Source organism: Poecilia reticulata, chromosome 2 (genome assembly GCF_904066995.2).
Source record: "Poecilia reticulata chromosome 2, P_reticulata-male-v2, whole genome shotgun sequence".
In the NCBI taxonomy this organism is placed as follows: Eukaryota; Metazoa; Chordata; class Actinopteri; order Cyprinodontiformes; family Poeciliidae; genus Poecilia; species Poecilia reticulata.
Window position 1 is genome coordinate 44583123 of NC_088831.1, and position 24453 is coordinate 44607575.

Here is a 24453-nt window from a genome sequence, read left to right on the forward strand (position 1 = left end):
CGGATGATTATTGGTGTTACACAGCGCTCTCATTTCCGCCCAGACGGAAAGAAGCGCCGGCCATAAAGAGACGAAACCATTCCTCTGAAGTTTCCCGTTTAAACCGGGAAACGACCACGTTTTACTCCTCTTTGCTGCCTTATTGCTGTTTTCCCATCAATTTTCCCATAAAGTTATTTATATCGATAACTGCCCCCCACACTCTCCCCCCCCCTCTCCGACGGGTGGACTGGTGGGACATTTTGCATCCGGCCGCGGAAAATTTCCACACTAACAAAACTTGGCAAATGCGGGCAAAAAAGGTCCAGAATGTGGGATTAATTTAAACTAAACGGAAAATATCACAGTTCAATGGGCGGACTGCGGAACGGAAGTGACGTGTACGTCCTCAAACGTCTCAGCGGGAAACGTCAACCAGCTACCTGGTGACTGCTAACAGGTAAGGTTTTTGTTCAGATCATAACTTTTGTCTGATTGTTAACACAGAATCTGTTATAAATACAATGAATCACATTTTGGCCGACATAATATACGCAGAACTAAAAAGTTAGTTCTGCTAAACCGAAAGCGTTAAACGTAATGATATCTAGCAGAAGCTAATGCTAAAGCTAAGTTAAAGCATGTTGATATCCACCATGTGTCAACACACATCTAGCAGGAGCTAATGCTAAAGCTAAGTTAAAGCATGTTGATGTCCACCATGTGTCAACACACATCTAGCAGAAGCTAATGCTAAAGCTAAGTTAAAGCATGTTGATGTCCACCATGTGTCAACACACATCATGTGTTTCATCTTTCCATATCAGCATCTGATTTGTTGAAGATGACGTCATTTGTGTTATTGATACACAGTGGACATAAACTTTGAATTTTGCACTTTAGCATTAGATTCTGCTACATATCATATAGCATAGGGCTTTAGCTTCTGCTTAATATCACAATGGTGTAGCATGTTAGCATTAGCTTCTGCTACATATCATATAGCATAGGGTTTTAGCTTCTGCTTAATATCACAATGGTGTAGCATGTTAGCATTAGCTTCTGCTACATACATAGCATAGGGCTTTAGCTTCTGCTACATATCACAATGGTGTAGCATGTTAGCATTAGCTTCTGCTACATATCATATAGCATAGGGCTTTAGCTTCTGCTAAACATCACAATGGTGTAGCATGTTAGCATTAGCTTCTGCTACATATCACAATGGTTTAGCATGTTAGCTTTAGCTTCTGCTACATATCACAATGGTGTAGCATGTTAGCTACACGACATGGAAATAATTAGAAATATCTAGTTAGAAATTGGCTTTTTCATGCTTCGTACGTGAAACGAAATTAAATATATTAAAGGCGTTTTTACTAATGTTCTACTTTAAGCTTGCTTTAAAAATATATATATATATTATTTAAGTTGATGAGAAATGTTTCTCATCTGATTTTACACTTAAAAATGTTTCATTAAAAGTGATATTTGAACTTCATTATAAGCATTTACGGTTTTATGTTTTGCTTAAAAAGGTAACGCGAATTGGGACAAATTGTTTTTATCACTCAGTTAATCGTCAGAATTATTCATAATTTCTTGATTTAAATCGTTCAAATTATTTCTGTCTGCATGATTTTTTTTGTTGCACAAAACTGGATGATAAAACCTGAAATCTGGAGCTTTCATGTCACTTTTGCTTGCAGAGTTCCTAATTAATTTTATTTGTTGTTTCTGTTGTTTTGTTTATTCGTTTTGGATATTAAAAAAGTTGCAGAGTTAAATGTTCGTTATAATTTACAGTTTATTGATCTTTCAGATTGCCATTACCACCATATTGGTCGAAAATGGAATCAAAACAAGTATATTACCGTTTATTGCAATAATTTGTGGGCCTTTTGAACAGCAACAGAAGTTGCTCCAGCATTTGGCGGTAAAGTTTTCATGATCGTTGCTGTTTTCCTGCAGGTTTAGGGGTTTGGATGTTTATTGAAGCTTTGTGCTGATGCGGCCGCAGCTCCAGGTGAAGAAGCTCGGCCTGACGCGTCGCTGTCCAGTGTTTCCATGCTGCTGTTCTTTCCATTACTCCCAGTTCCCCATTAGGTTGCATTTATCCGGAGCTCGGCCACCGCGTTTTATACCTTTAATTACCAAAGACAGAAAACGTGACGTGCACAGTAACGTCCAGGCTGTAAAACGCTGATTCAGCAGCAGTTGGGCTCTACGGCGTTTCCGTCATGATGAGGCGAACACACAGGAAGGGCAGGAAGAGCGTGATAACTACCCCGGGGGCGATTAACGCCAGCAGGGTGCGCAGTGGGGGGTCCTGGACCTGCCCGCACTGGGAGAAGAACGCCTGGTGGACCTCCAGGAAGACGCCGTCCACCAGGAACATGTGACCCTTGCACCGGCTTTGCTGCAGAGAGACGTCCACACACGTCCTCAGGCTGTTGTAGAGGCTGCAGGAGGAGGAGAGAGAGCAAGACGTTAGCGCCTCGTGGGTTCAGATGTGTGCAGCGTAAGCTGAGGTCGGGTACGTCTGGGGAATCTCCACACTCTGTTTTCAACTGGTTAACTGGCTGCTAAGATGTGGCAACTGGATTGTCCAGGCCGTCCTTGAACGCACCACGGGTGCACCAGTTTGCTGCTAAGCAGTCGCTGCGTTTCCATCACGAGTCTGTGGGAGATTTGTCTGCGGCGTCTTCAGGCGCTGCAGCAACAAACGGCTCCGACCTGGGAGCGTTTTGGGGAAACCGCAGTCGGCCATTTTACCAAAGAAATATGGATTCAGCATGTTAGAATGTCCCTGAACGATATTTACTGTGATAAATTATATTATTTTGAGACCATTTTCAACTAATATAATAATAATAATGGTACAAAAATGCAAGAACACATTCTGAAAATCAATCAACTTTAAATTCTAATGAACATTTAACACGGGAACTGGAAGACATGCGATGAATTATGACGTTTCTGTAAACAAAATTATCCTTCAAAAATGTTTAGTTGGGATCAAAACTTCAGACTGAAACTTTTATCATCCAGATTTTGGTAAAAAGAGAAAAACAATAAATTATTGGGTCCATTTTAATTCATTATGATTCATTTCCTATCTGTAAAAACACAAACCATCGTCGTCCTACTGTTTCCTGTCGTCTTCTTTGGCGTTTCCACCAGTAGTAACATCCGACTGTTGATATGTTGATCAATGCTACGGCTCTAAAACTTTATCGAAAAATTTTTTTTTCTAAAAATCGTTGTGTTTTCATTAAGCAAATGTATTTTCTTTTGCATGCGGATATTAGCTAAACGATTAATCTGTGCCAGTAAATCACTTTCAGCTTGTTAACAAGAACAATAATCTTATTTTCCATCCTGTACTCGACTTTCTCGCTTGGTTTGGAGGGAATCTCTGGCGTTTAACTAGCAAAAATGTAGTTTTTTGCACATAGGGGACAGAAATTCAGTTTTCTTCTTCCAGGAAAAGTGTTGAAAGACAAAGTGATGAACAGGATTCAGGAGGAAAACATCCGGTTGTCAATGGAGGAATTTTTCAGTGGAAGCTGCAGGAGGCCACTGATCTGCAGGCACGACGACGGTGGAGAAACGGTTAAATCTCCAGAATGTCCGAATGTTTTTTGCCAAAGTTCAGGCCTGATCCGAATCCAGAAGCTAAAAGCTGAAAACCAGAACGATGGCAAGAAATATGGCTGGATTTGTTGGAGAGAGAACCGGAGATCTGCCTGACGATCCGAGGCCAGAGAGGCTCCGCCGCTGATGCGTGAGAGGAAGTCATAGCTTAATATAACGTATAATATCTGGCATCGGAATAAACATTTCTGGGTCGAGTTATTAAAGCAGGAAAAAGGAAAGCAAAGCTGCACTTTCAATCGTGTGATCCAGTCGGACGGCTTGAGCCAAAAACGTCTCGCCTCAGTGACTCCAAGCTCCTTCTGCAGGAGAAACCTCCCTCTGCTTGAGGGCTAGCTCATGCTTCATGGTCAGATATTAAATTGTCATATCCTGGAGATGTGGAGACGAGCAGAGCCTCAATAAATCATCACAAACCTCACAACCACTCATTGCTGCGTGATTTCAGAGTGGAAAACGTCTGGGACTGAACCGGGCCTCGCAGCTGGACCCGAGTTACACCGTCAGAAATTAACAGCAATAATTTGGTTAATTTAGTCTGTAATAAAAGTTACTCATCCATTTATTACATTTCAAACTGGAGCTAAATGTTTGGCTAAAGACCAAGCATTTACAGTGGGGCAAAAAAGTATTTAGTCAGCCACCAATTGTGCAAGTTCTCCCACTTAAAAAGATGAGAGGCCTGTCATTTTCATCATAGATATAAACCTCAACTATGAGACAAAGGGAGAATCCAGAAAATCACATTTTCTGATTTTTAAAGAATTTATTGGCACTATATGGTGGAAAATAAGTATTTGGTCAGCTACAAACAAGCAAGATTTCAGGCTCTCACAGCCGTGTAACTTCTTCTGTAAGAGGCTCCTCTGTCCTCCACTTGTTACCTGTATTAATGGCACCAGTTTGAACTCGTTATCAGTATAAAAGACACCTGTCCACAACCTCAAACAGTCACACTCTAAACTCCACCATGGCCAAAACTAGAGAGCTGTCAAAGGACACCCGAAACAAAATGATAAACCTGCACCTAGCTGGGAATACTGAATCTGCAATAGGTAAACAGCTTGGTGTAAAGAAATCAACTGTGGGATCAATTATTAGAAAATGGAACAAGACCACTGATAATCTCCCTCGATCTGGGGCTCCACGCAAGATCACACCCCGTGGGGTCAAAATGATCACAAGAACGGTGAGGAAAAATCCAGAACCACACGGGGGAACCTAGTGAATGACCTGCAGAGAGCTGGGACCAAAGTAACAAAGGCTACCATCAGTAACACACTACGCCGCCAGGGACTCAAACCTGCAGTGCCAGACGTTCCCCCTGCTTAAGCCAGGACATGTCAAGGCCCGTCTCAAGTTTGCTAGAGAGCATTTGGATGATCCAGAAGATGACTGGGAGAATATCATATGGTCAGATGAAACCAAAGTAGAACTTTTTGGTCAAAACTCTACTCGTCGTGTTTGGAGGAGAATGAATGCTGAGTTGCATCCAAAGAACACCATGCCTACTGTGAAGCATGGGGGTGGCAGCATCATGCTTTAGGGCTGTTTTTCTGCCAAGGGACCAGGACGACTGATCCGTGTAAAGGAAAGAATGAATGGGGCCATGTATCGTCACATTTTGAGTGAAAACCTCCTTCCATCAACAAGGGCATTGAAGGTGAAACGTGGCTGGGTCTTTCAGCAGGACGATGATCCCAAACACACCACCCGGGTAACGAAGGAGTGGCTTCGTAAGAAGCATTTCAGGGTCCTGGAGTGGCCTAGCCAGTCTCCAGATGTCAACCCCATAGAGAATCTGTGGAGGGAGTTGAAAGTCCGTGTTGCCCGCCGACAGCCCCAGAACATCACAGCTCTAGAGAAGATCTGCATGGAGGAATGGGCCAAAATACCAGCAACAGTGTGTGAGAACCTTGTGAAGACTTACAGAAAACGTTTGATCTCCGTCATTGCCAACAAAGGGTATATAGCAAAGTATTGAGATGAACTTTTGTTATTGACCAAATACTTATTTTCCATCATATATTGCCAATAAATTCTTTAAAAATCTGAAAATGTGATTTTCTGGATTTTCTTTTCTCGTTTTGTCTCATAGTTGAGGTACATCTATGATGGAACTTACAGGCCTCTCATCTTTTTAAGTGGGAGAAGTTGCACAATTGGTGGCTGAATAAATACTTTTTGGCCCCACTGTAGTTAGCAAGCTAAAAATTTAGTTTGAGCTAAATATTTATTATATAATATTTAGGTAAATAGTTAGCTTTAAACTAAATGTTTCTCTTGCTAACTAAACATTTTAAGCTAAATATTTAACACAAATCTAACATAAACCCAGAGACAACACAGAGACACACAACCACGCACACACACACTCACACCTAATGACAATTTGGAGAGACCAATTAACCTGACAGTCATGTTTTAGGACTGTGGGAGGAAACCGGAGTACCTGGAGAAAACCCACCATGCACAGGGAGAACATGGAGACTCCATGCAGAAAGACCGGGGCCGGGAATCGAACCCAGAACCTTCTTGCTGCAAGGCAACAGCTCTACCAACTGCACCACTGTGCAGGAGTTGGCAAGCTAAATTATTAGATTCAGACTCGATGCTTGGCAACAAGTATGATGTTTGTGCTTCAAGCTACATACTTAGCTGGATGCTACATAGTTAGCATCCAGCTAAGTATTTAGCTGGCTTAAATTAGCTACAGACTTAGCATTAAGCTAGCATTAAGCTATGTATGTAGTTTGAATTTAAGCTAAATATTTATATCCAAACTAAACATTTAGCTCTAAAATAGCTAAATGTTTAATTAGCTCGAAGATAGCAAAAATATTTAGTTTACAAACTTTAAATATTTAACTTGCTAACTAAATATTTAGTTTTGAGCTTAAAAGTTTTATCTGTAAATTAAATATTTAATTAGAAGCTGATGTTTGTAGATGAATACATAACATGCTGAAAATATAACTTTGGAAAATGAATCCCCAGGTTTCCCTGTTATTTCAGGCTAAGTAACTTAAATAGTTCCAGTTAATTTTTTGAGTGTAGCTCCAGAACCGTACTGGTTTCGTGACCCAAACCGCTTTGGCCGGCAGTTTGATGGAACGTATCTGCATCTGTAGCACCGCAGATGGGCCACGCAGATCCTGATCAATAAATGACTGATATTAATATTGTGTCATATAATGCGCGAGGTCTGCGTGTTGGACACAGTGAAACAGACAGAGCGCGTCGCTTTGTGGTGGATAAATTACTGGAGACTTGTGATGTACTGTGTGTGCAGGAGACATTCTTAGCTAAACAGGACCTGGAGAAGCTGAACTGCATACATAAAGACTTTTATGGCGCTGGTGAATCCACTACCGACCTTAGCACCAGAATAATTCGGGGAAGGATAGCCGGTGGTGTTGCAATATTGTGGCACAAAAAATATGATCAGCTGGTTAATGTGATTAGATTGGATGTGGATTGGGCCATTGGACTTAAGCTCACCTGTGGAGATAAAAACTTTATTGTTCTGAACATATACACACCTTATGAATGTCCTCAAAACGAAGATGAATTTCTTAATAGACTGTCTTTTATTATGTCTTTTATGCAAGATAATCCATCTACTTGCTTTTTTATTGTGGGGGATTTAAATGCAGATGTCACAGATAATCATTCTATATTTGCTAAGCATTTAATGCAATTCTGTCTCAACAATGGCTTAATCCTTTCTAGTAAGGTGCTTTTGCCTAACGACAGTTATACCTATATTAGTGATGCATGGCATACAACCTCATGGTTAGATCATTGTATCTGTACAGCTGATGCTCATGACTCCATCCAGGGCATTCGTGTCAACTATGAATTTGCCACCAGTGATCATATACCACTTTCCTTATGTGTAACCATGAATTCCATACCTTCTGTTTTGCTTGCAGACTATAATACAAGCATAGGAAAAATAGCATGGGATAACTTGACTGACAAAGATCTATCAGATTATTGTTATCGAACGAACAACATGTTTAGCAATATATACTTACCAAAGGGAGCAATCTCGTGCCGTGATATGAATTGTAAAGACCCCCAACATGGTATTGAGTTATGTACCTTGTATGAGAATGTTGTGAAGTCCCTCCTTACCTCAAGCAAGCCACTGCATAAAACCAGCTCACATAGCACCAAGCCAGGCTGGAACGATTATATAAGAGAACATCATGCAGAGGCCAGAAGGCTCTTAAAGCATGGGTTGATTCAGGTAAACAGAGACAAGGCCCCTTGTTTGAATACAAAAAACAAGCAAATGCTAATTTTAAATATGTTTTAAGATTTATAAGGAGAAATGAAAATACTATGAGGTCTGACTCTCTTGCTAAAAAGTTAGGAAATAATAATGTTAAGGACTTTTGGAAAGAAATAAAGAAAGTAAATAACTGCAAAACATCACTTCCAGCAACTATTGACGGTGTTAGTGGTGTAAAAGAAATCACTCAGTTATGGAAGGAGCACTACAGTGCACTGTTTAATTGTGTCAAAAGTGACACTTTTGAAATGAGAAGCATTCACAGCAATGTGAATGTGAATGTATCCCCACAAGAAATAGATCATGCAATTGTGACACTGAAAGACACCAAGGCCTGTGGGATGGATAACATTTCCTCTGAGCATCTGAAAAATGCAAGTAAGAAACTTTGCGCATTACTTTCTATGTGTTTCACTGGCTGTCTAGTACATGGTCTGTTACCTAATTCAATGTTATCTGTCATTCTGGTACCAATTATTAAAGATAAAGCAGGTAAGATTAGCTCTTTGGAGAATTACCGACCCATAGCTTTAGCTAGTAGTTTGTCGAAAGTTTTAGAAAGAGTCCTTCTAAATAGGCTGGAAGAGTTTCTCTTGACCTCCGATAATCAATTCGGTTTTAAACCCAAACATGGCACAGACATGTGTATTTTTGCACTACAGGAGATTTTAGACTTGTATAATTTGCACAACACTACAGTATTTATGTGTTTTATTGATGCCTCTAAAGCATTTGATCGTGTGAATCACCAAAAACTGTTCGGCAAGTTAGAAAGCAGAGATGTACCCAAATATCTAATTAGAATTCTGGTCTACTGGTATGGTCATCAATCAATGTTTGTAAAATGGGCCAACACAATATCTGATTCGTTTAAAGTTGGTAATGGAGTAAGGCAGGGAAGCTTACTGTCCCCTTACCTTTTTAACATCTACATGGATGAACTATCAACGCGCCTGAATTGTTGTAAAACAGGCTGTATAGTTGGTGACCGCATAATCAATCACATAATGTATGCAGATGATTTGGTAATCTTAAGTCCATATAGTGCTGGCCTTCAACAACTATTAAGGGTCTGTTCCCAATATGGTTGTGACTTTGACATCAAATATAATGCTAAGAAAAGCAATGTTATGATTGTTAGAAGTAGGGCAGATAAGCATCTGATAACCCCTGACTTCTCTTTATCTGGCATTGTCCTCAACAGATGCAATGAAATTAAATATTTGGGACATTACATAACTGATGACCTGTCTGATGATTGTGACATTCGTAGGCAGTATTGTATGATGTATGCACAAGCTAATACTTTGGTCAGAAAGTTTAGTATGTGTTCATCCTCTGTGAAGATAGCTCTTTTTAAAGCTTTTTGCACTTCACTTTACACGGCCCATCTGTGGCGAAGATACAACAAAAGTATCCTGCAGAAACTTTATGTGGCCTACAATGACGGCATGAGGCTCCTACTCAGAGTGCCTAGATGGAGCAGTGCTAGCCATATGTTTGTACATAATGATGTTCCCACATGCGCAGCTGTGCTCAGGAATCTCATGTATAGATGTATGTGTAGATTTTCTGTGTCATGCAATAATATAATTGCAATTTTAGTAAATCCTGTTTTTAGTACAGTGAGATTTTTCTCAAGATTGTGGAAACATTGGTGTCATCATTTATTTGTGACTCAGTGAATGTCATGTTTTTTATTTTATTTTATTATTTTTCTCTTATTTCCTTTTTTTATGGACCTTTTTGGTCTGGAATAAAGATTGATTGATTGATTGATTGATAAATCATCAGATATTTACGGTTTAACGGCCGGCCACGGGCAGTCCTGCTGGTAGCCGCTCGTCTCCAGGCTCCGGTTGAAATCGGACCTGCAGGTCCGGACGCTGAAGTGGAACCGGTTCTGGTCGCAGGGCGGGACGACGTCCGCGTCGGTTCCTGGAGGAACCAGGACAGCGTGATTAGAGCCGCCGCTGGTGGGTTTAGACCCGTTTTTTATTATTACTCTGCACAGAATTGACAGCCGTGTTGTTTAAAGCCTCCAGGTTTAAACTTTGTTTGATTTGGACCCGGTTCGGGTTTATATGACATGCAGCAGCACGTTTTCTTTAAGGCCCGCGTTCTGAGGCTGGACTCCGCCTGCAGCTGCTGGTTGGTTCACTGCTGCGGGAAACGCTTCCTGTTTGTTTGGTCTCTGGAATATTCATCAGCCGTCTCACAGTTTTAAAGCGAGGGATCCACCAAACCCTGCCTGTAAAAGTAATTACACCCTGAAGCTAAATGCTCCGCCTATGGCGCCATCTAGTGGTTGTGATGAGATATTCCTTTATTAACCCCACAGTGGGGAAATTTGTGTTGCTGCAGCAGCACAGAGGGCGGAGCAGAACCAGTATAAAAATCTACAAGTGAATATAGAAACACTGAAATATAAAAAATAAAAAACAATTGTGGAGGAATCTCTCTCTACAGAAGTGTTTTGATTAATGTTGGAGGTTTTCCAGCACAAACTGCTTGTTTAAGGTCATTATTTCCATCCAGACTTTGACTAGGCCACTCAAAAACCCATCGGTAGAAGCCTCTAACTAAAAAGTTAGTTCTGCTAAACCGAAATGATATCTAGCAGAAGCTAATGCTAAAGCTAAGTTAAAGCATGTTGATGTCCACCATGTGTCAACACACATCTAGCAGAAACTAATGCTAAAGCTAAGTTAAAGCATGTTGATGTCCACCATGTGTCAACACACATCTAGCAGAAGCTAATGCTAAAGCTAAGTTAAAGCATGTTGATATCCACCATGTGTCAACACACATCTAGCAGAAGCTAATGCTAAAGCTAAGTTAAAGCATGTTGATATCCACTATGTGTCAACACACATCTAGCAGAAGCTAATGCTAAAGCTAAGTTAAAGCATGTTGATATCCACCATGTGTCAACACACATCTAGCAGAAGCTAATGCTAAAGCTAAGTTAAAGCATGTTGATGTCCACCATGTGTCAACACACATCTAGCAGAAGCTAATGCTAAAGCTAAGTTAAAGCATGTTGATGTCCACCATGTGTCAACACACATCTAGCAGAAGCTAATGCTAAAGCTAAGTTAAAGCATGTTGATATCCACCATGTGTCAACACACATCTAGCAGAAGCTAATGCTAAAGCTAAGTTAAAGCATGTTGATGTCCACCATGTGTCAACACACATCTAGCAGAAGCTAATGCTAAAGCTAAGTTAAAGCATGTTGATGTCCACCATGTGTCAACACACATCTAGCAGAAGCTAATGCTAAAGCTAAGTTAAAACATGTTGATGTCCACCATGTGTCAACACGCATCTAGCAGAAGCTAATGCTAAAGCTAAATTAAAGCATGTTGATATCCACCATGTGTCAACACACATCTAGCAGAAGCTAATGCTAAAGCTAAGTTAAAGCATGTTGATATCCACCATGTGTCAACACACATCTAGCAGAAGCTAATGCTAAAGCTAAGTTAAAGCATGTTGATGTCCACCATGTGTCAACACACATCTAGCAGAAGCTAATGCTAAAGCTAAGTTAAAGCATGTTGATGTCCACCATGTGTCAACACACATCTAGCAGAAGCTAATGCTAAAGCTAAGTTAAAGCATGTTGATGTCCACCATGTGTCAACACACATCATGTGTTTCATCTTTCCATGTCAGCATCTGATAATAACTGTCATTGACACACAGTGGACATAAACTTTGAATTTTGCACTTTAGCATTAGCTTCTGCTACATATCACAACAGTGTAGCATGTTAGCTTTAGCTTCTGCTACATATCACAACGGTGTAGCATGTTAGCTTTAGCTTCTGCTAAATATCACAAGGGTGTAGCATGTTAGCTTTAGCTTCTGCTACATATCACAACGGTGTAGCATGTTAGCTTTAGCTTCTGCTAAATATCACAAGGGTGTAGCATGTTAGCTTTAGCTTCTGCTACATATCACAACGGTGTAGCATGTTAGCTTTAGCTTCTGCTAAATATCACAAGGGTGTAGCATGTTAGCTTTAGCTTCTGCTACATATCATATAGCATAGGGCTTTAGCTTCTGCTAAATATCACAATGGTGTAGCATGTTAGCTTTAGCTTCTGCTAAATATCATAATGGTGTAGCACTTTAGCATTAGCTTCTTCTAAATATCACATAGCATAGGATTAAAGTCCTATGCTAGCTTCTATATATCACAATGGTGTAGCATGTTAGCATTAGCATACCAATTTTTCTGATTACTGTTTTAGATTTGGCACCATTACTAAAGTTAGCTGTGCTAGCCACTAGCTAAGAGCTCAGGAAGCAGAAGCTGTAAACCTGACCTCGTGCTGACCTCGTGACCTGGACTCACTGGTTCTGGTAGAACATCTCAGTTTAGCCTTTAAACCAGCCCAAAAGGTTTTAATGTCTCTTTTGTTCATGGTGGCTGAGTGCGAGAACATTTACCTGTCCAGGTGGCTAAAAGTGTCAGCAGGAGCGCAGACGGCATCATCTGAGAAAATATGACATTCATCCGTGTCAGAAATATCCTGAATCCATTTATTCCACCTCGCAGGACGACCACCGCCTCTAAAATCAGAATAAATGGAAACATGTGGTTCTTTCCCACAGGCTGGTCTGCTGGGAGCGTTACCGCACCTCGTCAGCTGCGATCCGCTTGGTGTTCTGCTGCGATCCGCTTGGTGTTCTGCTGCTTGGTGTTCTGCTGCGATCCGCTTGGTGTTCTGCTGCTTGGTGTTCTGCTGCGATCCGCTTGGTGTTCTGCTGCGATCCGCTTGGTGTTCTGCTGCTTGGTGTTCTGCTGCGATCCGCTTGGTGTTCTGCTGCGATCCGCTTGGTGTTCTGCTGCTTGGTGTTCTGCTGCGATCCGCTTGGTGTTCTGCTACGATCCGCTTGGTGTTCTGCTGCTTGGTGTTCTGCTGCGATCCGCTTGGTGTTCTGCTGCGATCCGCTTCGTGTTCTGCTACGATCCGCTTGGTGTTCTGCTGCGATCCGCTTGGTGTTCTGCTGCGATCCGCTTGGTGTTCTGCTGCGATCCGCTTGGTGTTCTGGTGCGATCCGCTTGGTGTTCTGCTGCTTGGTGTTCTGCTGCGATCCGCTTGGTGTTCTGCTGCTTGGTGTTCTGCTGCGATCCGCTTGGTGTTCTGCTGCGATCCGCTTGGTGTTCTGCTGCTTGGTGTTCTGCTGCGATCCGCTTGGTGTTCTGCTACGATCCGCTTGGTGTTCTGCTGCTTGGTGTTCTGCTGCGATCCGCTTGGTGTTCTGCTGCGATCCGCTTGGTGTTCTGCTGCGATCCGCTTGGTGTTCTGCTGCGATCCGCTTGGTGTTCTGCTGCGATCCGCTTGGTGTTCTGCTGCGATCCGCTTGGTGTTCTGCTGCGATCCGCTTGGTGTTCTGCTGCGATCCGCTTGGTGTTCTGCTGCGATCCGCTTGGTGTTCTGCTGCGATCCGCTTGGTGTTCTGCTGCGATCCGCTTCGTGTTCTGCTACGATCCGCTTGGTGTTCTGCTGCGATCCGCTTGGTGTTCTGCTGCGATCCGCTTGGTGTTCTGCTGCGATCCGCTTGGTGTTCTGCTGCGATCCGCTTGGTGTTCTGCTGCGATCCGCTTGGTGTTCTGCTGCGATCCGCTTGGTGTTCTGCTACGATCCGCTTGGTGTTCTGCTGCTTGGTGTTCTGCTGCGATCCGCTTGGTGTTCTGCTACGATCCGCTTCGTGTTCTGCTCGATCCGCTTGGTGTTCTGCTGCGATCCGCTTGGTGTTCTGCTGCGATCCGCTTGGTGTTCTGCTGCGATCCGCTTGGTGTTCTGCTGCGATCCGCTTGGTGTTCTGCTGCGATCCGCTTGGTGTTCTGCTGCGATCCGCTTGGTGTTCTGCTGCGATCCGCTTGGTGTTCTGCTGCGATCCGCTTGGTGTTCTGCTGCGATCCGCTTGGTGTTGTTTCCTCAGTGAAACCCGTTCAGTCCCAGTCGGTAGAGCAACTGATGGGTCCGTTTTCACCTCTGGAGGTGATCGGATTGAGCAACAGCAGCTGGGCAGCCTGCTTCCTTTCCCAGGCGGGTTCTGGCCGTTTCCCATCTCCATGTTTCGCCCTCGGCCCCAAAACACCTGAACTTTGACCTCAGAGTCGCAGCGTCCGCATGTTTAATGTCCCTGTTTACTTCTGACCGGGAGGCCCTGTCCCAGTCACAGCTGGAGAAAGTCCAGTGGTCCCAGTCCCACTGGACTGGGGTTTCCGGGTGAAGGCGGCAGAAACGACGACGTTTCTAGAATCTGTCGATATTAAAACGGTTCTTCTCGTTTGGGTCGACGCGACTTTGCTCGAAGAAGTTGGAGCAGAAACGGACCCGGCCGCACTTTCCAGTTGGAACCGTGGCTGCAGCGGATAAGAAGCGAACAACGTGCAGTTACTGCAGAAAGAGGGAGGAGGCGTTTCCATGGCAACGGCCTTAAGCCGTAGCCCCGCCCACCCCCATCAGGGAACGACCCGAAGGTCCGAAGAGACGAAAACCAATCAGAGTTGAGAATCAGTTTCTGTCATTTGTGGCAAAAGCTTTGAGGAAATTAAAATCCCGTTTCGTTCCGAATCCTCCGAAAGGTTTTCATAAACCTCCAGACCAACCAAGGTCCATCGGCAGAACGTGTCCCGTCGTCCGGTTTATTCGGTTGGATTCAGGACCAAAAAATGCAACGTTTGTAACATTTTCTGCTGCAGAGAGTCAAACCACCAGAGCCCTTTGAGCGACCTGTTCCCCTCCCCGCCTGTGGTGGCGCTGCTGCACCAGGAGCCGCTGGAGGAGGCAGAACCTCCGGCTTCTTCACCAAATGGAAACTGAACTGCAGATGGACCGAGTCGGCTCCCCTGCTGGCGTTTTATCAGCTCGTTTGTTCGTTTTAGCTGCATTTTCCCAGAATGCCGTGCGCCGCAGACCCATTTCCTGCTTCCGGACCGCGTGGCGTTCGCGTCAGCCGAACCCGCGCCGAGGTTTTCGGTTCGGTTTCGCTGCTTCCGTTTCAGCCAGCCGGTGTGACTGACGTGTTCCCGTTTGTTGTCCCAATCCAAACAACACATCAGCAACGAAGTGTTTGGATTGGCCTAGTTCAAGTCTGGGCTGAAATCCAACAAATGTGGCCGAATTAAAGCAATTCTTTTAAAAAAGTTGTTGTGTATAACGCCTGTGGCGGTTGTTAGACGATGTGAAACTGCGTCTCCTCACGGCTGCTGGCGGAGGATCGGAGCCGCCGCCGAGGCTGAACAGGAAAACAGATCTTCCCCCATTAGGAGTGGAAACTGTGGCCCGCAGCATGACGGCCGCCAGGCCAGAAACCATTAGAGCTTATGAAGGTGACGTCCAGATTCCTGGGATCCAGTCCTGCTTCCTGCTCCGGAGGGAAAACCCTCCGGCTAAATCCGCTTCCGACTTTATCATATATTCCAGACGTGTTCGATAGAAATCTCATTAATCTGCTGCTGCTGCGCCCAATTTCCAGGCCGAGTGGAGGAAGTGAAGCGGCTTCATCCCGGATGCCAAACGTCTCTCGGCATCAGGAGGAAAATCCCGACGGCGTTCCGGAGGCGCTGCTGAGCAGCAGCTACACATAACGACCCACATGACGCAGCGCGGCGGCCGTGAGAAAACGTTTCCGAACTCGGCGGACGACGACTGGAAACCCCTGCTGTCCGTTTTTATCGCCATGGAAACGGAAAGCGAGAAGGAAGACGGTTCGATTCCCGAGTCAAATCCCTTCCAAACGTTACAAAAGCTGCACTTCCTGCAGTTTGAGGTCATTTTGAGAAACTGTGTGAGTTAAAACTGTGAGCTTTTTTTTTTTTTTTGTTTTTTGCCAAGTCAAGATGGCCGCCTGCTGGACGATAACGTTATTGCGATAAGCAAAAATATTTTGCGGCCATTTTGAAGTGATGTAATGTTGGCGCCATGATCAGATTGGTTCTGTTTAATGGTCTTTAAAATAAAAACCTTTCTACCATTACAGTATCTGATGGAGCCGGCGGCCATTTTTAATTTTTGCCTCCATTTGCAAAGCTTTACAGACGGTAGAGCTGATGCAAACACACTGACTGCATTAATACTTGGTATTTATGAATGGATCTAATCTAATATTCAGTTTTTTCATTTCCTGCTGCATGCTGAGCTCCCGCGGTGTTGGCCTGCAGTGCCCCCCTGTGGCTGCTGTTGGTAAATACAGGCCGTTCAACCTGCTGGCCTTAGAGTCAGCAGCTTCATGCGGCACCAACCAACCAGCCGCTGCTGCCATGAATCTGTGGTTATTAGTCTGAAGAGTTTTGGATTTAACAGCTTTTTATAAACGAAGACGCTGTGAGGGGCGGAGCCAGAAGAACCACCATCATCCCCACTTCCTGTCGTCTTCTTTGGCGTCTCCGCCAGTAGTAACTGAACTCCACTGCTGCAGTTTGGGAAATAAATCAACACGGCTGAAAAACCACCTGAGAAACGTGAAGTCAAGTTGAATTGGTATCGTCAATTTAATGGACGCGCAGCTGCGGGACAGAAAGACGCAGAAAGACAAACGTCCCTCTTCCTGAAACCTTCATCAGATGAGGACAGAGTCCCACAATCCTGAGTAAAACCACATCATCCGACGGACCAAAACATGCAGTTAGGAGGAACTTTTGGTGTTTTAAAGACCAAAATCACGAAAATTCATATAAATAACAAAATCAGGCAAAATGAAAATGATCCAAATCTGTTTCCTTCAGTATAAAACTTATGAAACTTTAACAAAAACTGCAGGTTTGGTGAATTAACATGCTTTCATTCAGTAGGAGGACATTTTACTGGACAACAGAAAGACTAGATAAAGAGCAGCAGCGTGTTGGACTCTGGGTCAGTAACCTGACTGTTTACCCAGCGGGCCGCCAACCGGCCGCCGTCGGGCCCCTCCGGCCTCATTTCCGCCCCAGCAGCCGCTCGCTGCAGTGATGTTCGGCCTGCTGCTCGCCGCCCTCGCCCTGCCCGGACTCCTGCGCGGGGATCTGGTGTTCAGATGCCCGCGCTGCACGGCGGAGGACCAGGACGGCTGTCCCGAGGTCACGCTGTGCGCGGAGATAGTGCGGGAGCCGGGCTGCGGCTGCTGCCCCGTGTGCGCCCGCCTGGAGGGGGAGCCGTGCGGGGTCTACACGCCGCGCTGCTCCACCGGGCTGCTGTGCTCCCCCAGCGCGGACGCAGAGCTGCCGCTGCAGCAGCTCATCCGCGGCGTCGGCCGATGCTCGCGCGGCGCGGAGCAGGACCTGGGTTTGGACCTGCTGCCCACTAATGGTGAGACGGATTCTGGTCGTCTGACCTGGTTCTTCTGATTTCCTACGTTTCCGCCGAACTTTTATAGTTTCTACTACAAATTTCAAACTAAGTTTAGATACAGAGGCGTTAAGTAAATGATTTAAATGAAAAAGTTCTTGGTCAGATGGGAAAATGTCTAGTAATATCTGCCAGCAGAACGTTTTCATCAGAACTGAGGAAGGAAGCCTCTACATGTTGATGAAACGTCACTTTACGTTGGTTCGTCTTATTTCAAGTTTACTTGGATATTTGCACTAGAAACTAGACCAAAGTACTGGGCGAGATTTTGTGTTTTTGCAGGACAGTTGTTATAAAATGCTACATAAAGGAAATGCTACTTCCTGATGCAATTTGGCCTCTGTCTCTTTAAGAAGCTCCTGTTCTTCCTGCCGCGCCGCACCATGCCGTGCCGCGCCCTGCCGTGCCGCGCCCTGCCGTGCCGTGCCGAGCCGTGCCGTGCCGTGCCGTGCCGCGCCGCACCATGCCGTGCCGCGCCCTGCCGTGCCGCGCCCTGCCGTGCCGTGCCGAGCCGCGCCGTGCCGTGCCGTGCCGTGCCGTGCCGCGCCCTGCCGTGCCGCGCCCTGCCGTGCCGTGCCGAGCCGCGCCGTGCCGTGCCGTGCCGTGCCGTGCCGTGCCGCGCCGTGCCGTGCCGCGCCGCGCCCTGCCCTGCCGCGCCCTGCCGTGCCGCGCCCTGCCGCGCCCTGCCGTGCCGCGCCCTGCCGTGCCGCGCCGTGCCGCGCCCTGCCATGCCGCGCCCTGCCGTGCCGTGCCGTGCCGCGCCCTGCCGTGCCGCGCCGTGCCGCGCCCTGCCGTGCCGCGCCGTGCCGTGCCGTGCCGTGCCGTGCCGCGCCCTGCCCTGCCGCGCCCTGCCGTGCCGCGCCCTGCCGCGCCCTGCCGTGCCGCGCCCTGCCGTGCCGCGCCGTGCCGCGCCCTGCCATGCCGCGCCCTGCCGTGCCGCGCCCTGCCGCGCCCTGCCGTGCCGCGCCCTGCCGTGCCGCGCCGTGCCGCGCCCTGCCATGCCGCGCCCTGCCGTGCCGCGCCGTGCCGTGCCGTGCCGCGCCGTGCCGTGCCGCGCCCTGCCGTGCCGCGCCGTGCCGCGCCCTGCCGTGCCGCGCCCTGCCGCGCCGTGCCGTGCCGCGCCGTGCCGTGCCGTGCCGTGCCGCGCCGTGCCGCGCCGTGCCGCGCCGTGCCGTGCCGCGCCGTGCCGTGCCGCGCCGTGCCGTGCCGTGCCGTGCCGCGCCGTGCCGCGCCGTGCCGCGCCGTGCCGTGCCGCGCCGCGCCCTGCCCTGCCGCGCCCTGCCGTGCCGCGCCCTGCCGCGCCCTGCCGTGCCGCGCCGTGCCGTGCCGTGCCGTGCCGTGCCGCGCCCTGCCCTGCCGCGCCCTGCCGTGCCGCGCCGTGCCGCGCCCTGCCGTGCCGCGCCCTGCCATGCCGCGCCCTGCCGTGCCGCGCCGTGCCGTGCCGTGCCGCGCCGTGCCGTGCCGTGCCGCGCCCTGCCGTGCCGCGCCGTGCCGCGCCCTGCCGTGCCGCGCCCTGCCGCGCCGTGCCGTGCCGCGCCGTGCCGTGCCGTGCCGTGCCGCGCCGTGCCGCGCCGTGCCGCGCCGTGCCGTGCCGCGCCGTGCCGTGCCGCGCCGTGCCGTGCCGTGCTGTGCCGCGCCGTGCCGCGCCGTGCCGTGCCGCGCCGTGCCGTGCCGTGCCGCGCCCTGCCGTGCCGCGCCGTGCCGCGCCCTGCCGTGCCGCGCCCTGCCGCGCCCTGCCGTGCCGCGCCCTGCCGTGCCGCGCCGTGCCGCGCCCTGCCATGCCGCGCCCTGCCGTGCCGCGCCGTGCCGTGCCGTGCCGTGCCGTGCCGTGCCGCGCCCTGCCGTGCCGCGCCGTGCCGCGCCCTGCCGTGCCGCGCCCTGCCGCGCCGTGCCGTGCCGCGCCGTGCCGTGCCGCCTGCAGTGGAGGTTTTAACCTCCTTCACCTGGATGGCAGCAAAATATCACCATTTCTATTTTCCTTTTTTAGACGCCACCTACATGAATCATGTTTAAACAAATAACCGTGAAACCCCACAGAAGCCAGGCGTGGAGCGCCGCCCCCTGCTGAGCTGCATGACGGGTCAAAGTGCCAGTATTGATTTGTGAAAGTTGATGTTGACCGATGTGACGCCCCAGAGTCACATCTGTGACCGTGACCGAGCGGTGAACCCGCCCCCGGGGCTCTTATTTTGAAGGAGGACACGGACCAGGTGCATTGACATGGAGCGTGAACTCCAGAGGTTTGTCGCCACGGCGACGACCTCAGCCCGATGTGCTCAACCTCGTCTTGTTGCTGATCCGCTGAAAACGTGAACTTCTGTCTTTTTTCAACTCCAAACCACAAGTTTAGAAGATTTAATGGCGGAGAATAAAAAATGTGCCTCCTGGCGTCTTGTGTGCGACGGATTTCTCTGACTTCCCGTCTTCAGTGTGCAGGAAGCAGCAGAAACGAGCTTCCATCAGCCTGCTGGTTTCCTCGGATCCTGACTCCACCAAACGCAGCATCAGCCTCGCTGCACCTTGAAGACGCTCCTGCCGTCGCATGCTAACGCGTGAAGGACCAGCCGGACCTGAGTGACGTTGCCCCCCTCATCCCCCCCCCCACCTTCTTCAAATCAGACAAAATTGGTGTCCAACGTTTGTGCTGGTTTGTGCAGCAAAAATTTTTTGTTTGTGCCGCTATCATTTTAAAGATATAAAATGTTTCTAGAGGTCATCCAAGGTCAACCAGCCCTCCACCTTCTTCAAACCAGACAAAATGGCTGTCAAACGTTTGTGCTACGTTTGTGCTGGTTTGTGCAGAAAAATTTGTCGTTTGTGCCGCTATCATTTTAAAGATATAAAGAAAGTTGGATTTCATAAAAGATGGGGGGGGGGCTGGTTGACCTTTTGACCTTTACACTTTCATTAATATCTTCAAAGCCAAAGCAGCACAAACAAAAACTTTTGCTGCACAAACCAGCACAAACGTAGCCGAGTTGATTGACACCCATTTTGTCTGGTTTGAAGAAGGTGGGGGGGCTGGTTGACCTTGGATGACCTCTAGAAACATTTTATATCTTTAAAATGATAGCGGCACAAACAAAAAATGTTTGCTGCACAAACGTTTGACACCCATTTTGTCTGATTTTGTCACTCAGGTGTTAGCCGGCCATTTTGGCTCGTCCAGATTCCTGCGCTGCTCCACTTCAGCTGCAGAAATCAAAGTTTCTGGACGAAGGGAATGAATTTGCTGTGTGTTTGTGGAGGAGCTGAAGCAGCACGCCAGGTGTGGCCGGGTCTGTCAGCGACACGGATTCATCTTCGTACAGCGATATTTGTTTCAACATTTCAACATGTGCGGTATTTATGCAGGGGAGGCCCGTCGAGCAGCGCATACTCTTCGTTCAGCACGACTCTGTTATTCTCCCTTAATTGAAAAGTTGAAACTTTATACGTTTTCCGCCGCCAGCAGCGTCGCCGGCCTGTCAGCGTTTTTCCTCTGGAGAGCGAGAAAAGCACTTGGGAATCTGGCGGCCGAAGTCGGAAGCATCAAATCCAGCTACCGCTTGGAAAAACACGGAGGAGGAGGAAGAGGAATTATTTCTGGAAGTGTCACCGTGACAGACACCAGACTTCAGTCTCTGCTTCATTTACTGGACAAATTCACCATGGAGACGGAAAAATAAGCTGCTGACTTGATCTCAGAATTCAGTTTCTTTTTTTTTGTGTTCCAAGTTGTAAACACAAGTGTTTCAGAAAGCTTTTTATGGTCGGAGATTGTAACGGTAACTAATCTGTCTTCAAAACTGAGGAGCCAGAAGCTGTCAGATCCGAGTAACTGGAAAGTTAAACATCCAAAATCGCTAACATGCATCTAAAATGGATAACGTCCAATCAAAACAATGACTACCGCGCACGTGAATAAAGGCTATCACACGTTTAACATGGCGAACGCAATTAAAATGATTAATGCATCTAAAATGGCTGCCATGGATATAAAACGGCTAGCCTTCATTGAGAGCAGCTAGCCTTCATTGAGAGCAGCTAGCCTTCATTGAGAGCAGCTAGCCTTCATTGAGAGCAGCTAGCCTTCATTTAGAGCAGCTAGCCTTCATTGAGAGCAGCTAGCCTTCATTGAGAGCAGCTAGCCTTCATTTAGAGCAGCTAGCCTTCATTTAGAGCAGCTAGCCTTCATTTAGAGCAGCTAGCCTTCATTGAGAGCAGCTAGCCTTCATTGAGAGCAGCTAGCCTTCATTTAGAGCAGCTAGCCTTCATTGAGAGCAGCTAGCCTTCATTGAGAGCAGCTAGCCTTCATGTAGAGCAGCTAGCCTTCATGTAGAGCAGCTAGCCTTCATTTAGCGTAGCTAGCCTTCATGTAGAGCAGCTAGCCTTCATTGAGAGCAGCTAGCCTTCATTGAGAGCAGCTAGCCTTCATGTAGAGCAGCTAGCCTTCATGTAGAGCAGCTAGCCTTCATTTAGCGTAGCTAGCCTTCATGTAGAGCAGCTAGCCTTCATGTAGAGCAGCTAGCCTTAATTTAGAGCAGCTGGCCTTCATGTAGAGCAGCTAGCCTTCATGTAGAGCAGCTAGCCTTCATTTAGCGTAGCTAGCCTTCATGTAGAGCAGCTAGCCTTCATGTAGAGCAGCTAGCCTTCATTTAGAGCAGCTAGCATGCGTGCAGCCGCTGCGCGGCGTTTAGCAGCTCCTGGGATCAAGATGATTCAGGTTCATAAATCAAAACAGGATTTTAGTTCCTGACGTATTAAAAATGCTGAATTGTCTGCTCTTCCCAGACATTATGAAGATTTCATTAAACCCCAATTACATTCGTTCTGTAAACATTTTAGTGAAATTAAACCTGCTGTAAATTGAACGCGGCTCATAAATCCGGTGTAAACAGATTTTAGTGTTTCTTTGTGTTTTAATGCTGCGGCTCCTGCAGGAGATTCTCTGCTGGAACTTGCTCTCCTCTTTCACTCGCTGCTCTTTAATTACTGCAAGGAGAAAATGTGGAGCTGCAGCCGATCGGCGTGTGGCTGCCTGCTGATGAGCCGACCTGCTGCTGGCTTTCCAACTTTACCTGGGAAGTAAACCTGCTGCTGCTGCTTTTATTTTTCTGAATTCATGGCCAGAAGTTGTAACCCTGGTTTACTAAAGCAGGACAGTTGGGGTCATAACAGCTTTGGGTTTTTATTATAGTTCAGTTTTATTTCATTGCGACTTTTTGTTTGTCTAATTTAGTTAGTTTTAGTTTTAGCCTCTGCTAAGCACCATGTTGGTGTGGAGCTTTAGCATAGCTAACTTTATGGTTAGCACGACTAACCGTAGCTTAGGCCACGAATAAATAAACCTTGTTTTCATCTAATTGCTGCAAAATCATTGTTTTCCTACATTCATTTACTGTATCAAAACAATTTAAATGTGCAGTAGAGGTTTCATTTATCTGTGAGGCATTACCTCACAGCTAGCCTTCATTTAGAGCAGCTAGCCTTCATTTAGAGCAGCTAGCCTTGATTTAGAGCAGCTAGCCTTCATTTAGAGCAGCTAGCTTTCATTTAGAGCAGCTAGCCTTCATTGAGAGCAGCTAGCCTTGATTTAGAGCAGCTAGCCTTCATTTAGAGCAGCTAGCTTTCATTTAGAGCAGCTAGCCTTCATTGAGAGCAGCTAGCCTTGATTTAGAGCAGCTAGCCTTCATTTAGAGCAGCTAGCTTTCATTTACAGCAGCTAGCTTTCATTTAGAGCAGCTAGCCTTCATTGAGAGCAGCTAGCCTTCATTTAGAGCAGCCTAGCCTTCATTTAGAGCAGCCTAGCCTTAATTTAGAGCAGCTAGCCTTCATTGAGAGCAGCTAGCCTTCATTGAGAGCAGCTAGCCTTCATTGAGAGCAGCTAGCCTTCATTGAGAGCAGCTAGCCTTCATTTAGAACAGCTAGCCTTCATTGAGAGCAACTAGCCTTCATTTAGAGCAGCTGGCCTTCATTTAGAGCAGCTAGCCTTCATTGAGAGCAGCTAGCCTTCATTTAGAGCAGCTAGCCTTCATTGAGAGCAGCTAGCCTTCATTTAGAGCAGCTAGCCTTCATTGAGAGCAGCTAGCCTTCAGGTTAGTCTCTCATCACCACATGCTGGAAGTCAAAGGAAACTAGAAATCGAGTTTAGCTGCAGTGGAGCAACGTGTGCAGGTCGCCAACGATGAGCTTCTTCTGCAAGATGCCGTTGAGGTTTCCCGATCCGACGTCCTCTGCGGGAACCCTCCTGGCACGTTCCCGTAGAGCAACCCAAGGTTCACCGGAGAGCCACGCAAAACGTCCGGTGGTTTGATTTCTGGACCAGAAAAAGACTGCAGATGTTTAGGGCAGCGGTTTGAGTCTCGACCCTCACGGTTTTATTTCATGGGTTCTGACAGGAAAACGAGCATAAAGCCGACGGCACGAACTGCTCGGCGCCTTTGAAGTGGCCGGCCGACAGGAAGAGGCATCCGTGCAGACAATGGCGCATTGTCCTCCGGCCATCAAAGGCCCTGACGGCTGGCTGAGACGCGCCTCCGTGAGATGACAGGGCAAACGCATTAATGAGAAGCAGCAGCCAGAGAGGCGCTCGCTACTCATAGAGAGCTGTGAAAGCATCGCTCAAAGGCACGAGCCAGAGCCAGAGCCGGGCCCTCCACACACTTCAGACGGGCGGTTTCTAAGGCGCTCGGGCAGAACAAACGCAGGTGGTGGCTAGGGGCCGTAGCCATGGTTACGCAGGTCTGAACAAACGCAGGTGGTGGCTAGGGGCCGTTGCCATGGTTACGCAGGTCTGAACAAACGCAGGTGGCGGCTGGGGGCCGTAGCCATGGTTACGCAGGTCTGAACAAACGCAGGTGGTGGCTAGGGGCCGTAGCCATGGTTACGCAGGTCTGAACAAACGCAGGTGGTGGCTAGGGGCCGTAGCCATGGTTACGCAGGTCTGAACAAACGCAGGTGGCGGCTAGGGGCCGTAGCCATGGTTACGCAGGTCTGAACAAACGCAGGTGGTGGCTAGGGGCCGTAGCCATGGTTACGCAGGTCTGAACAAACGCAGGTGGCGGCTGGGGGCCGTTGCCATGGTTACGCAGGTCTGAACAAACGCAGGTGGCGGCTGGGGGCCGTAGCCATGGTTACGCAGGTCTGAACAAACGGAGGTGGTTGCTAGGGGCCGTAGCCATGGTT

At 47.7% G+C, this 24453-nt stretch overlaps 2 protein-coding genes across 2 annotated transcripts in view; one reads left to right on the forward strand and one right to left on the reverse strand.

Annotated features, from left to right (window-relative positions):
• Positions 1-1768: 1768 nt before the first annotated feature.
• LOC145554335 (uncharacterized) lies at positions 1769-14032 on the reverse strand. Its single transcript, XM_081613902.1, has 4 exons — positions 12590-14032; positions 12398-12443; positions 9739-9874; positions 1769-2441 (listed from the first exon to the last, which is right to left on the reverse strand). The coding sequence occupies exons 1-4, from the start codon at positions 14030-14032 to the stop codon at positions 2204-2206; spliced, it is 1863 nt and encodes a 620-aa protein (XP_081470028.1). The 3' UTR covers positions 1769-2203.
• Positions 14033-16195: 2163 nt separating this feature from the next.
• The window catches only part of LOC103461868 (insulin-like growth factor-binding protein 2-B), a 17760-nt gene continuing 9502 nt past the window's right edge, over positions 16196-24453 (forward strand). Inside the window, exon 1 of the mRNA XM_008404232.3 lies at positions 16196-17247. Coding sequence (XP_008402454.1) covers positions 16911-17247 — 337 coding nt within the window. The 5' untranslated portion in view covers positions 16196-16910. The remainder of the gene's footprint in view (positions 17248-24453) is intronic.

Bases quoted from the DNA above. Each gene is read 5' to 3' on its own strand.
- LOC145554335 (XM_081613902.1), bottom strand. From the start codon at position 14,032: ATGGAGATGGGAAACGGCCAGAACCCGCCTGGGAAAGGAAGCAGGCTG. The intron at 12,444-12,589 runs GTGCGGTAACGC...ATATTTTCTCAG, and splicing joins AGCGGATCGCAGCTGACGAG to ATGATGCCGTCTGCGCTCCT. The intron at 9,875-12,397 runs GTAAATGTTCTC...TGGTTCCTCCAG, and splicing joins ACTTTTAGCCACCTGGACAG to GAACCGACGCGGACGTCGTC.